The following is a 13,918-nucleotide window of genomic DNA, read 5'->3' on the forward strand; positions in this document are numbered from 1 at the left end:
GCACTGTGCATGCCAGGCACCCTGTAGGCCAGTATAAGGAGGACAAGAAAGGAGTGGACCATGGCCCCGCCTCCTCTCTTTCCCCTCCCCCCGGCCTTTTGAGGAGCTATCTGACCCTCAGCTTCCCATGTTCTCCTGAGGCTACGGCATTGTCACTGGTTGTTGAGCAGGCTGCTTAGCAGCAGGGAAGACTCCCTTTCTTTTGGTCTTCAGCATACCCACTCAAGGGCCAGAGATAATATGGCCCCAGGTGGTGGGACTCAAGTATCCCACTCTTTGAGCTCATCTCTTATTTAATTATGGGGGGGGGGGAGGATTTTTCACCAAAGCAAAAAATCCCATTCCATACAGGCTTACAGTAACAATATTTTTCATTCGTGCCACAAATTTTTGGAGATATTTGATTTTTTTTTCCATAGGGAAAAAAGGCAAAACATTATGGGAGTTAAGAATATTTATCAGCTGGAAGGGATAAAGATGCCACAAGCAGCAGCCAATTGAAGAATGGTCATATTAGGATACAACTGTTTGGCTCTGCCAAATTTAAAGGGCCAACTAAAGAAAGGGCATGCTGGGGGGAAAATTTCTTGTAAGAGGGAAACCTTGCACTAAGGAGGCTTAGCAGAGACCATGAAAATGCAAAGGACAGTGTTCCTGAGAAATGGTTGTTTCTGCCTGTTGCATATCACCACTTTAACACAGGGAAATTACAGCCTTCATCTTTTTCTTACAGTCTCCCTCCCATTCTTATCACTTTCTAGTTGTCCCTTTCTTTTTCTTGGGTAGCTTTCCCTGAAATGCTTCTGGCTTCATGCAGAGAACAGGTACAACTACAGGGTCTGAATCTATGGAGAAGAACATGGTATAGGAGGGAGGGATGCAAATTTATGAGGCACTGGGGAATCCTTTGAGGAAGATTCTTTACAGAAAGCGTGGACTCCATTTTAAACAAAGTGGAGCCAGATTGCTGGCACAGAAAATTGGGAAGATTTGGGGGATTATTTAAACTAGGTGGTAAGGGAAAGGCTGACGGGTTCTGAGAAACATTTAGGTCAGACAAAGACATCTGCTAGGGATGTCAGTAACACGAGAAACTATGCATCTAGCAGTAGAGGAAAGAATTACAACAGCACTGCAGGAAGCAGAAGTTGAAGTCATTGAGGTACAATCCAAAATGATAATGGTGCAGATAAGCATGTTATATTAAGAAAGTACATCCAGGAATAAAGTCTACAAATGTCTATGTGCTAATACAAGAAGATTAAAGGCAAAAATAGCTGAGCTTGAATTCCCAGCAATAGAAAGGACCTCACGAGAACAGATATTTCAAGAGTGAAGTAAGACAATCTAGTTCCCTATGCACAGTGTGACATAAGGCCCCATGTGACTCTGCCCCTGTGGCCCCACCCCTCCACTATGATCCCACTCCCACATGCAATACACATTGGAAAGAAACATTTGTATGACTCATACACCTTCCAGGTTTCTAAATTAACTGTATCAACTCAGGAAAGTGCATAATTGTGCATGACGGAATGAAGACGTCTGCTCAGTGTGCAGCTGCAGTCTGGAAAGCAAACAAGAAGGTACAATGTATAAGGGACAGGATGGAAAACAACATGATAAATATTATAATACCATTATATAAATCAATACTACTGTCTCATCTGGAATATTATGTGCTCCAACCCCCCGAAAGTATATTGTGGCAATAAAATGGGTTCAGGTAAAGGTAATAAAATGATTAAGGGCATAGAAAAGTTCTTGTAGGAAGAAAGGAGAAATATAAGGAGGGACATGATAAAAGTTTATAATATATTGAATGGGATAGCAATGGTAGCTTGGAACCATCTGTTCTCTGTGTCTCACAATACAAAAACAAATGGGCAGTCAATTAAATTAAAAGGTGGCAAAATCAAAACTGCTAGGAAATCATTTTTCCAGGCAACGTATAATTAGAGTGTTGAACTCATTACTACAAAATGTCACTGAGGCCAAACATTTGGCAAGCTTCAAGGGAATGGACATTTATATAAATAACAAGAATGTCTAGTGCTGCTATAATTAATGCCAATAAACTATGGAAGGGATATTAAACCTCATGTTTCAGGGTTTAAACCAATCTCTACCAGTTAGAAATTAGGCGGAGACAATGTTGGGGGCAGATAAAACAAGTATGTTTCAGTCTAGATGATTTATTTCAGATTAAGAAAAACAACAAATTACAGAGTTTCCATGTGAGAGTGAGAGAGTGACTACAGTGAGTGTCCCTGTATCTGTACTGAAATACAAAATGGCAGCTTTCCCCCATCAGCAGGGAGGTGATCTCCCTACATACACACACAACACAGAATGACAGCATCTCCTTCCCGTTACGTAGCTTTATAAAGAACAAATTGGTTTGGGAAGGAAACAATTCAGAACTGACATGATAGAGGTATATATTGTTTACCCTCTCTCATAAGGCAAGAAAAAAAGGCCATCCAATGAAAGAAAAAGGTAATACAGTTACAACTGAGAAGAGAAAATATATATTTTATGTCATGCATGATCAAACTGTGGGACTCACTGTTAGAGTTTACTGGGGCCAAGAAGTGACATTCAAATAAATTAGACACCAACAGGAATAATAAAACTATCTGCAATTATATTAGCTTGCTAAAGTAAACACTCATGCTTCAGGACATAAGCCAACCACTAGCCTTTAATGCATGCAGCTAGGAAGAACATTTCCCCCATAGGCATGTTAAAGTATAATTTTTAATCATATGGATTTTACACCTTCCGCTGAAGCATTTGATTTTTGCCCCTGTCAAGAGACAGGATACTGGATCAGATGGCCTTTTGTTTCGAGTGGTTCTATGCTCCTTTTGTTTCAAGGTCTCCCTTCCTGCTCTACAGGGGTGGTCCCCTCCATATTGTGAACAAATCTCTGCCAAGTTATTACATAGTTATTTATTTTTCAAATGGCTTTGTAGAGCAGATGTTCCCATGTGAGCATTAGCTCTTCTTTTACTTACATTTGCTGTGCAAATTGAACACTGAACCTAACCCAGATCCCATGGAAGTCAATGGCAAAACTCCCACTGAGTTCATCAAGATCAGGATTTGGCTCACTGACTTACATTCTGCTGCCCCAGAATGAAACTAGCAAGCAGTAGACATCAGGGGTGCTGGAACAATTTATATAGTGGGGGTGCTGAGAGCCATTGAACCAAACTGTAAACCCTGGATATGAGGGAAACCACTTCAAGTCAGGGGGTGAGGCAGCACCACCATCATCCCTAGTTCCAGCACCTATGGTGGACACAGATGTTAACATTACTTATGCTACTTTTCAGGCTGTTTAACATGAGAGTTCACAGGTCTGACTCTTGCTTTTGTCTTCCTCCTGGATGAAAACCCTTGTAGCTATTTTAACCTGGTGGTGCTGGACAAACCTTTAAAGATTCAGCAGCTCAGTTCAGATAAACGCTCTAAAATTCAGAGGCCTAGCTGAAGCTTATCTAAAATAGCTAAACTGCTACAAAATTGGACTGGAAATCTAGTCACAACGTGCTTTCATGGGACTTTCAGTAGTGATTGGTTTGGTTGGTCCAGAAATAATAATACATGGCACTTACATAGCACTTTTCACCCACAGGTCTCAAAGCACTTTACAACGGAGGGCAAATTTGATCATTCCTGTTCTATATACGGGGCAACTGAGGCCCAGGGACTGTAAGTGATGTGTGACATTGGACAAAACAAATCAGTGGCAGAACCAGAACTCAGGTCTACTCACTGGCCCACTGCTCCGCCCACTGAAGAAACAGTCTGCCTTTGGGTCTCTTTCAACACTTCTCTTTCCATTTCCATCTTGAAGAAAGAAGTTCAGAGGCTGCAAAAATTAAATTGCTTTTTTTTTTTCAAACGTTAACCAAATGTTTCTGAACTTCAAGATCCTCAATTCTAATTTAGCTAGACGTATGAAGAAAGGTCAGAGTATGTTATTGTTTTATATGAACGCATTAACTGGGAGCAGTACCTTCTATTCAGGCATTTTCATCCCTATTTTCTTCAGAGACCCTGTATTTTTGCCATGCTGTTATTAGACTTTTCCTTTCTCTGAGGCTATGTGCCACAGTATACCAAAAGAAGCCTTTGCCTCTGCAGCCCAAACGGCAGTCAAAGCTAGAGACAGATAACTCTCCACAAGCCTGGAGATCAGAATCAGTTCAGATATGCTTTCAAAAGATTTGGGGGGTTTAATCAAAAGATTCTATGGCTTTCTTGTGTGACGTTTCTCGTACTTCAGATCCTATCTAGAAGTGTCACCCAAAAAACCTTTTGTTTCCTATCCCCATTGGAACACCAAATTGGAAAGGCACATGAAAATTAAAGTTGGGGGTGTGCAAGCCTATTCAGAAATTTAAAGAAAGGTTTGGTTCAGGTTCATTTCGCAAAGTGTGCGAAGTTTTGGCATGATGGGTGTTCTTGTTTTCTCTAAAACAATTCACCTGCCCCCATCTCCAAATGATTGCAGCTCATCGTCTGGCAAAGCATTGTTGTGTTGTTTTGAGAATTTTTTCTCATTTTTTGTGCTCATTCCTGAAACCGTTGATTGTGTGGGTAATCTTTATTCACACTAATATATCCCACTGACTTCAATAGTGTGTGTGGGAGTAAGGATTATAGGATCAGCCTATACATCTGTTCAATTACGCTGGCCAAGATCCAGTGCAGAAACCTGTACATTTGTCTGGCAATGACAAGAAGCAGGAGTGAATTTCTCAATTATAGTGTTAGAAATAAAACAACTTTGGGTGGTTCACCAAGAGATTAAATGGCTCAAATGGAATTATGGCTCCTGTCAATGAGCCCAGGAAGCCTGCTGTTACATCCTTAAAATATACTCAATGATTTGTAACTAACCAGCAGATCTGTTTGACTATGAAATGATTTTTAACCAAGCAACAGGTTTGTTTAGATACCAGAGAGTTTCAGGGCATGGTAGCACTTTCTTTCTTTCTTTTTTAAGAAACATTTTTAACTATAAAAAAGGTAAAGAGATTTTTTTTATAAAACCTTTTTACAGTTTATTTCCTATCATTAATTGTTAAAATATAAAAAATGATCTAACTAAATGAAGCAGGATGTTAAATGGTGAATTTTGACTGTGTAAACAAATAAATAATTATTTACAATCTTTGGCAAAACAAAGTGAAGTTTCATTGATCTCATTCTCTCCCTCCTTTTCTCTCTCACAGGCACACACACACTTGCAAAGAAAAAAGGAAAAGAAAAAAGAAAATCTTCATAAATAATTTACATAGAATAGGAAAATTATGGTACAATCTAAATATTAACATCTTCATCCCCACACTGATGTCTTGCTTTCACAAAACCAAACCAAAAAACCCTACACGTCCATCACAATCATTACATTTAATGAAGTCTCCCCACTTTCTCACTGGGACTTGGGGATACAATTTGAAACAACAAAATATGAATTGCAACAAATTCAAAAAACCTCATAAGGAGGATTTTTTAAAGGGTTTGTTCATATGAAGAGACTGTAAAATGTGCAACTGAATTCTTTCTAATGAATATAGCAGTAAAATCTATTTAAAAGGAAAAAAAGAGCTGAGTCAACATTTGGCTCACCATGCCCTATGATAAGGCAAGAGATACTGTATTATTCCCTTAGTAAACCTCATCTGTGATTAAAATTACACCAGCATGAGTTTTTTTTTTTTGTGAACAAAGCTCATACATCTTAAACAAAACAAAAAAGTGTTAAATACTTGCATACTATTGTATAACTGAATAACTGTTGTATCTGGTTAGAATAAACACTGGTATCCCTTCAGCATTATTTAAAAAATAAAACAGTTCTATATACAGCAGACATAGGTAACAATACAAAATACTAAAATTAGGATAACAGTATATATATTAAGGTTCCATTTATAAATTCCTCATTATTATTTATTTAATCATGTGCTACTTTAGAGAATGCTGGATTGTCATGACATAAAACCGCATGTTTAAACAAGTGTGTACATTGCTACAATGATAGCTTCATGGTGTGATACGCTTTAACAGATTGTTCTAGCATTATTTGTTAATGCATTACTAATGCACTGTATGACATGCTTTAAAAATAAATTATCAGAGAAGGTAGCAGTATGTGTAATCATGAGAAATATTAACAAAATATTTATAACTGGAACCTTAATTTCTGAATTACCAAATTAGGTAATGGTAGCGTAGCTACCTTTTCATAACTCTAGATCAGGATTCAGTATGTCAAAGTGCTTTTTGCAGCAGAGATGGGAAAGTGATGCAGGTTCAACTTGTTCCAGATGGTCGTGAAATATGTTTATGAAGAGGAAATGCAAAATAAGATGTACACTGGCCAACTGGAAACCATTTTATAAAAGCCACAGTGGATGGCCTTAAGTGCTTAACTGAATTGTTATGCTTTCTTATATTGATGTTTAAGTTCTGGTTCAATTGTATTTGTCCTGATTTAAGTCCATACAAATAACATGCATTGTTATTTCTAGTGAGACATTATTAGAAACTAAAAATCTGAAGTTTCAGCAACTTCTAATCTTAAAAGGTATTTTTGAAAGAGTTAGTAAAAGCATCTTTATCAGCTGAAAGATCTTTTTGCATCAAGCCATCTTCATATTATGTGGCCTTCACTTTATTCTCCAATGGCTTCTTCATTATTAGGCTAGATATTGTTGGTGTTGTCCCTTTGTTATTTTACCGAAATTAGGCTCAGAGGTTTTGTGTTACTGAGGTCCAGCCCTGATCGGAGCAAGGGAAGTGTCAACCCTAGGCATAAAAAAGTGTTTTTTACACTTTTTTTCCCCACTTGTTTAAGACAATGGATGATACTCATCCCCTTTTTCTCCATATATATATAAATACATTAAGTAATTACACTTTATATGTAAACGTCATTCCTTTGTAAAAAAACAAACAAGTCTTGCTAAGTTTTCACTCTACAAAAATGTTCTAATGTATCAATCTGCTTTTGCTTCAGTGGTGGGTTGGACGCTCACATTTAGGTCCCATTAGTCCTCGTTTTCAGAAGGCACTTGAGCGTAGGATTGGCTGAGCACTCTTGGCAGCAGGGAGGTACAAAGTCAGTTGAACAGAAGGCTGGAGGAGGAGGAGGTACACAGAAAGAGATGTTGGGAGTACCAGGATGTACTGAGGTGTCTAGGTTGCACAGCATCTACAGTACTTTGCTGGTAATGCAGCAACCATAGCTCAGAAATCTAAAGCAAAAGAGAAACCAATATTAATTGGTGCAGAGGCATATTTGGTTCGGAATCCAGTAAAAATGGAACAAGAGCTTAAATGTGCTACAGTAAAGGGAAGCAGCCTGAGTAATACAAAGATAACTTTTCCTGTTCTGAATTCATTTTCTTATAAATGTGAAAATATAGTACTATTTAAAACATTGTGGATGGTTTCATTATATTTAAAAAAAAATTGGAGAATGCATGAATCACCATATTTGAAGGTTTTTAAGAATAGGTTAGGCAAACACCTGTGAGGAATGGTCTCGTTCTTACTTAGTCCTGCCTTGAGTCCAGGGGCAAGATGACCTATTGAGGTCCCCTCCAGTCCTACACTTCCATAAAATGATAATTGAAAATATCCACTGAATCCTTAATGCCTCCTTAAAGAAGGGCTATCCATAAATCTGCAAGTGCATGAGTAACCCACTGCTGAATACGTTACAAGTCCTGCTCTGATCAACAGAGGATATGAGTTGTTACTTCTCCCAGCTAGGTAACATTGGCTCTTTAGCTCAAGCTGTAGCAGTTCATACTTTTAGCTCTAGAGATTCCCTGCTTCAGTCCTTGTGTGTCAGACATGAAGGTAACCATCACACATGCAACACGCACTAATGCGCTGGGTATGCACACACAGTTCCAAACAAATATCTCCCTCAGATAATTCCATCTTCTTTTTCCAGGCTGATTGTATTAAGCATGTGTTTGTCGTTATTCAGATTTACATTAAGACTAGTGGGATCCAAGCTATTTCAATGAATCAGTATCTAAATTATGCTGTGGTCCCTTCTGGCTTTGGAAGGTGTCTTCTGGCTGAAACTTATCAGGACTATTGCTATATGTTATACAGTCATGCCCTGATTCGGGAAAGCAGTTAAGCACATGGCTTAAGTCTATGTTTCAGGACAGCACGTTGATCAACTCAAAATAAACTCCCTCTTGTTTCATTCATAGTTAACAATTGATTGAGTTATTTCAGAATGATTGACGGATTAAGGATTCCATTCAACAACGGGAAGATACTTTCTATTTCCATCATTTCTCCCTAGTGCAGTGGTTTTCAAACTTTTTTTCTGGAGACCCAGTTGAAGAAAATTGTTGATGCCAGAGATGCAATGGAGCTGGGGATGAAGGGTTTGCGGTGTAGGGTGTGGGAGGGGCTCAGAGCTGGGGTGGAGGGTAGGGGTGTGGGGGTGAGGGCTATGGGGTGGGGCCGGGAATGAGGGGTTCAGGGTGTGGGAGGGGGCTCTGTGCTGCAGCAGGGGGTTGGGGTGCAGGAAGAGGTCAGGGCTCTGGGCTGGGGGTGCAGGGTCTGGGATGGGGCCAGGGATGAGGGGTTTGGGGTACAGTAGGGGCTCTGGGTTTGCGGGGGCCTCAGGGCTGGAGAAGGGGATTGGGACACGGGCTTACCTTGGGCGGCTCCCAGTCAGCAGCACAACGGGGGTGCAGAGGCAGGCTTCCTGCCTGTCCTGGCATTGAGGACCACGCTGCACCCCGGAAGCAGCCAGCAGCAGGTCTGGCTCCTAGGTGGAGGCATGCAAGCGGCTCTGTGCGGCTCTCGCCTGCAGGCACTGCCCCCCTCAGCTCCCTTTGGCCGTTTGCTGGACAATGGGAATGTGGAGCCGGTGCTCGGGGTGGGGGCAGCGCATGGAGCCCAGTGGAACCCCCCGTCTAGGAGCCGGACCTGCAGCTGGCCACTCCTGGGGTGCAGCGCAGTGTCAGAAAAGGTAGGGACTAGCCTGCCTCAGCCAGGCAGCACTACCGGTGGGACTTCTAACGGCCTAGTCAGCAGTGCTGACCAGAGCCACCACAACCCAGAGCCTTACATGCTCTGACCCAGTTCTGGGTCGCGACCCACGGTTTGAAAACCACTGCCCTAGTGCATACATTTTATGTGCACTGGCCTCTTTCAAATAGTTCTGTTTATCTGGGAGACTGAAGTAATTGAGGCATAAGTAAAACTTTCATAATTGCCTAGTTCACTGAAAAACTAACCTCTGCATTCATATTTGAGGTCAGAGAAGTAGACCATTTCTTGAGAGAAGACAAAAAGACCTAATCGTCCACCAGCATAGGTCTTATCATAGATTGGTCCAGAGTCTACCATGACCTGTTTTCCTTCATATACTAAAACTCTGGAAAGAAAGACATATTTTGGGTTAGTATCCTGAATCAACAGAACATTCCAAGATTGGACATGTAATAACAGCTGTCAGATGATGATATGATGTTGAATTCTAATGCTAGATGCCATGTAGTACAACTTCATTACATGGGTCATTCCTCTGTTGTACCTCCCCCGAGTCTGGCTGGTAGTCATAGCCCATTTATTGGAAGCCCTGGTGCTGTTCCATGAGTAATTTTATGAACATCATCTGCAAAGAATTTCCCAAATCCTTGTGTTATTACAGCTATGTCTTCTGGACTGTAAAGAAGGAGTGTTACGTTCTTAATGTTGATTAGCCACAAGCCTCTTTATGCTCAGAGGTTAGCTTGAGAAATATACACATAATTTAATTGACTCACAGTAAGTCTGTTACCTCCTCACAAATAAATATACTTTAATGACTATTCAAAAACCTATCTAATTTTTCTTTTTTCTATTAGAATTCCCAGTAGGATGAAGGAGCTTCATGGACAAGGACCGTAGAACCTGCCACATTAGATTAGGGCAATGGGCCCACTAGAGCAGTATCCTGTCTGATAGTGGCCAGTACCAGCTGCTTCAGAGGAAAGTGCAAGAAACACCATAGTGAGTGCGCAACTGTGATATAACCTGCCCATAACAGGAGTATCTTTCTATACGTTATTTAGTAAGAATTCAAGATATTTTATTTAATAATATTTAGTTTATGTAAATACTGAACAGTCCTAATGAAATTGAACACATATGATGTGTGTGTGAGGAGAGAGACAGAAGTTATTTAAAATCTAATAAAATGTTCCAAAAATAGAGAGACACTCTGCCATGAATGAATCAGCAGCACTGGAATTAACAAACAAACCATTAAAAGCCACTACTTCATTCGAAGCGAAAGCTATATTACTAGGAAATCTGTAGGCACTGAAACACTTCTTACTTTATTAATCCTGTTTTAGGCCTGTGAATCAACTGCCACCTGTAGGCAGTATAATCTTTCCAGCCAACATTCTTGGGGTCATGCCACAAGGTACGTACCTACAACAGGAATACAAATGCTTCGTTAGAAACAGTTTGTACTAAAGCAACTGGATATCTGATCACAGCTTATTTTCTTTGTATCATCAAACTAAAAATCACTTTAAAATTTAGTGACACTGAACTACATTCCCCCCACACTCTGATCACCTATATTAAGTCACATGAAAATTGCCATCTTCAGTTATACATCAGTTACCCTCAAACAAGTAGATTAATTCATAGATTCATAGAGTTTAAGGCCAGAAGGGACAATTAGATCTTCTAGTTTGACCTCCTGTATATCCCAGGCCATAAAATTTCAACCAGTTACCTCTGTATTGAGCCCAATAACTTGTGTTAAAGAATATCCTCTGCTAAAGAATATCTTTCCAGAAAAATGTGAAGATATTAGAGATGGAGAATCCACCACTTCCCTTGCTAGTTTGTTCCACCCTCAATGTAAAAAAAATTATACCTAATTTCTAATTTGAATTTGTTTGGCTTCAACTTCAAGCCATTGGTTCTTGTTAGGCCTCTCTCTGCTAGATTAAAGAATCGTTTAGTGCATAGAATTCCCCCCTCCCCACACACACACACACCTTCCCCAGGAAGGTATTAGACACTGTAATCAAGTCACCTCTTAGTCTTCTCTTGGATAAATTAAACAGATTGAGCTTTTTAAGTCTCTCCCTGCAAGGCATTTTATTTATTACTCAAAGCATTTTTTGGCTCTTTACTTCACCCTCTCTAATTTTTAGTATCCTTTTTAAAATATGGGCACTAGAACTGGATGCAGCATTCCAGAACGGGTCTCACCAATGCTGCATATGGATGTAACCTCCCTCCTCCTACTCGGTATTCCCCTGTTTATACATCCAAGGAGCACATGAGCTCTTTTTGTCACAGCATCACACTAAGAGCTCACGTTCAGTTGCTTGTCCACTCTGAGCCCTACATCTTTTTCAGAATCACTGCTTCCCAGGATACAGTTGCCATTCTGTAGGTATGGCCAAGATTTTGTTTGTAATGTGCCCAGCTTATCCAGTGATCTAGATCACGCTATATGACTGGCATATCTTCATCATTATTTACCTCTCTGGCAAGCTTTGTGTCATCCAAAAATTTTATCAGCAGTAATTTTATATTTATTTCCAGACCACTTGATGAAAATGTTGATAATTGATGAAAAAGTGCAAGGAAGGTAAAGGTGAGTGGAGACCTGGGAATATATTTTATCTTTGAGTTCTGTACATGTTCAGACACACACACACTCTCACACAACATTCACCCTACAGAACTGATCCTGCTACACTTACCTATGTGAGTAGCTACATTGAAAGAAATGGGACTAATCAGCTGAGTACGGGCTACTGCAAGACTGGCCCAATATTTATTGTACATTGTTTCAGATCTCTGGCACAATAAAACTCTCCAGGAAGGCCCAGACCCTGGAATTAACTGTATGCAGTTGGATCCCTGTGCTTGTGTAGTGCCCCACTGACTTCAATGGACTTCCTTAGGGTCACAAGGGCCACTGTGTGAAGTTATTGCAAGATCCGGATCTACATGGGAGTTTGCGGCAAACTTTCTGAACACAGCCACGTTCAGAAATATAAACATCAGATATAAGTGATGCCCCAAAGGTGGGTGTTTAAACACCCATCTGAAGAGAATAAAGCCCATGAAGGGCTTTTAGAAGTAGTGTAACAACAATACTATCTCCAACCTGGAAGAATGACCTGTACTCCTTGTCCTTTGATTTTGCAGATTCTTTTTAACTACTTTGCATATTCTCTTTTATCTATGTATATTTTGCATTACTGTGAAAACAGTACAAATAAATCAGAACAAAACCACCTAAAAAGACTGGCAATTTTATCCAAAAATTAAAATAATATTGAAAAGTAATTTACCATTTTCCCTACTCTTATTGGCATACTGAGCCTCAATGCCCTTTTTTAATTGGTAACCGTTTTTTGTGTCAGCCCCCTTTTTACAATATTGGTCACTCCTCAATGGTATGAAGACTTGATTCTCTTACCTGTCCAGGTGTGTTTCCAGTGTGCCAGAGAGCATTTCTCAAGTGCTCACCAGTGCCAGTCGTAGAGTTCACTACTTTGAGTGATACCCCTGAATAACCATAAGCCCTGGTGGGCTTGTCCTCCCAGTAGGTCTGTGTGACTTGCTTCCACATCAGGACATAAAATCGACTGCTGGACTGATAACCAAACACAAACCCGGCATAATCGTCATCACGGTCTGTGTTAACGTAGAATGTGCCACTGAAGTCAACAGAGGTGAACTCATCAAAACCTGGTAGGGGATTAAATGTGCAAGATATTCAGTTCCTCCATGTGTTGCAAATTCAGAATGCTTGAAAGCAGACTGTTATACCATTTCTGTTGCTTTGGGCTTTCTAGTTTGTTTGGTGTGGGGGTCTTTTTGTGGGGGGGGAGGGTTGAGAGAGAGAGAGAGAGAGAGAATGAACTCATATGTACTGTTTATATAGTACTTATATATCTGTTCTGTCTCATTCCTTAAACCGGGATGAGGATAAGATGATATCATCCTCTCTTTGTACCTTTGTTTCTGAGTACTCTTTGCATTTCTCTGTCCCTTTCCCTTTTGTAATACCACTGTTACAGAAACAACATGACTTGATAGCCCTTTTAAACAAAAAACTAAGATTTATAGTGTCTTACATTAGGATCCCTTACTGTACCAATTGGGAGCAAGGAGGAAGCATTTGGCAGGAAGAAAAACTAATGTGTTGTATGTTTGCAAGCCTGCCTCAGTCCTGATTTATTCAGATCAGTGAAACAGCTATGCTCCCTCTTACCTATCAGAATTAACTCTATAAAAATGCATGTGGGGGTTATTGTAGGTAGGTCTAACATATAGCAGCTGACATTCCAAAATGAAATGGAATCAAGTAGCTCAACAGGCTTTTCTCTCATATGCAACCTCAATACAGAATGCTTTTTCTTCATCAGCTGAGCAGAGAGTTGTGCTAACAGCAACAGGAAAAAACTCTGACAGGTATATACACGCAGGTACTCTCAGACACTCAGGATATATACTCCCGTTTGAGTAAATGAACCAATCCATGCTATGTTGGGCTTCTATATGAAAAGAGAAACAAGACTATGCAGTTGTTTGATGTGCTACACCAAGTATAATAGAAGTGTGGTCTAGCAGCTTGAACACTCAGGTCACTATGAAAAATTCAAAGTCCTAATCCCAGCTCCGACAGTGACTCTGTATTTTAAACCCTCTGTCTCATTTTCCCTATCGGTAAAATGGGAATAATTATACTTACCTACCTAATGGAGTGTTGAAGAGAGTGCTGTAGCTAAAGTAAAGTGCTTTGAAGATAAACAGCACTATATCTATCCTAAGGTCTGGGGCTGTGTATTATTCTGTATGTGTTTCAGCCAGCACTGTTCCAAAGAATCCA

General features: G+C 40.0%; 1 protein-coding gene across 1 annotated transcript in view; it reads right to left on the minus strand.

The window, feature by feature from the left end:
- Positions 1-2,179: 2,179 nt before the first annotated feature.
- THBS2 (thrombospondin 2) overlaps positions 2,180-13,918 on the minus strand; it is a 49,197-nt gene continuing 37,458 nt past the window's right edge. The window contains exons 19-22 of the mRNA XM_084623724.1: positions 12,503-12,774; positions 10,382-10,479; positions 9,297-9,436; positions 2,180-7,277 (exon numbers count right to left, since the gene is read on the minus strand). Of these exons, the coding sequence (XP_084479850.1) occupies positions 7,270-7,277; positions 9,297-9,436; positions 10,382-10,479; positions 12,503-12,774 (518 nt within the window). The 3' untranslated portion in view covers positions 2,180-7,269. The remainder of the gene's footprint in view (positions 7,278-9,296; positions 9,437-10,381; positions 10,480-12,502; positions 12,775-13,918) is intronic.

Source organism: Lepidochelys olivacea, assembly GCF_965140295.1.
Source record: "Lepidochelys olivacea isolate rLepOli2 genome assembly, chromosome: 3".
Taxonomy (NCBI): domain Eukaryota; kingdom Metazoa; phylum Chordata; order Testudines; family Cheloniidae; genus Lepidochelys; species Lepidochelys olivacea.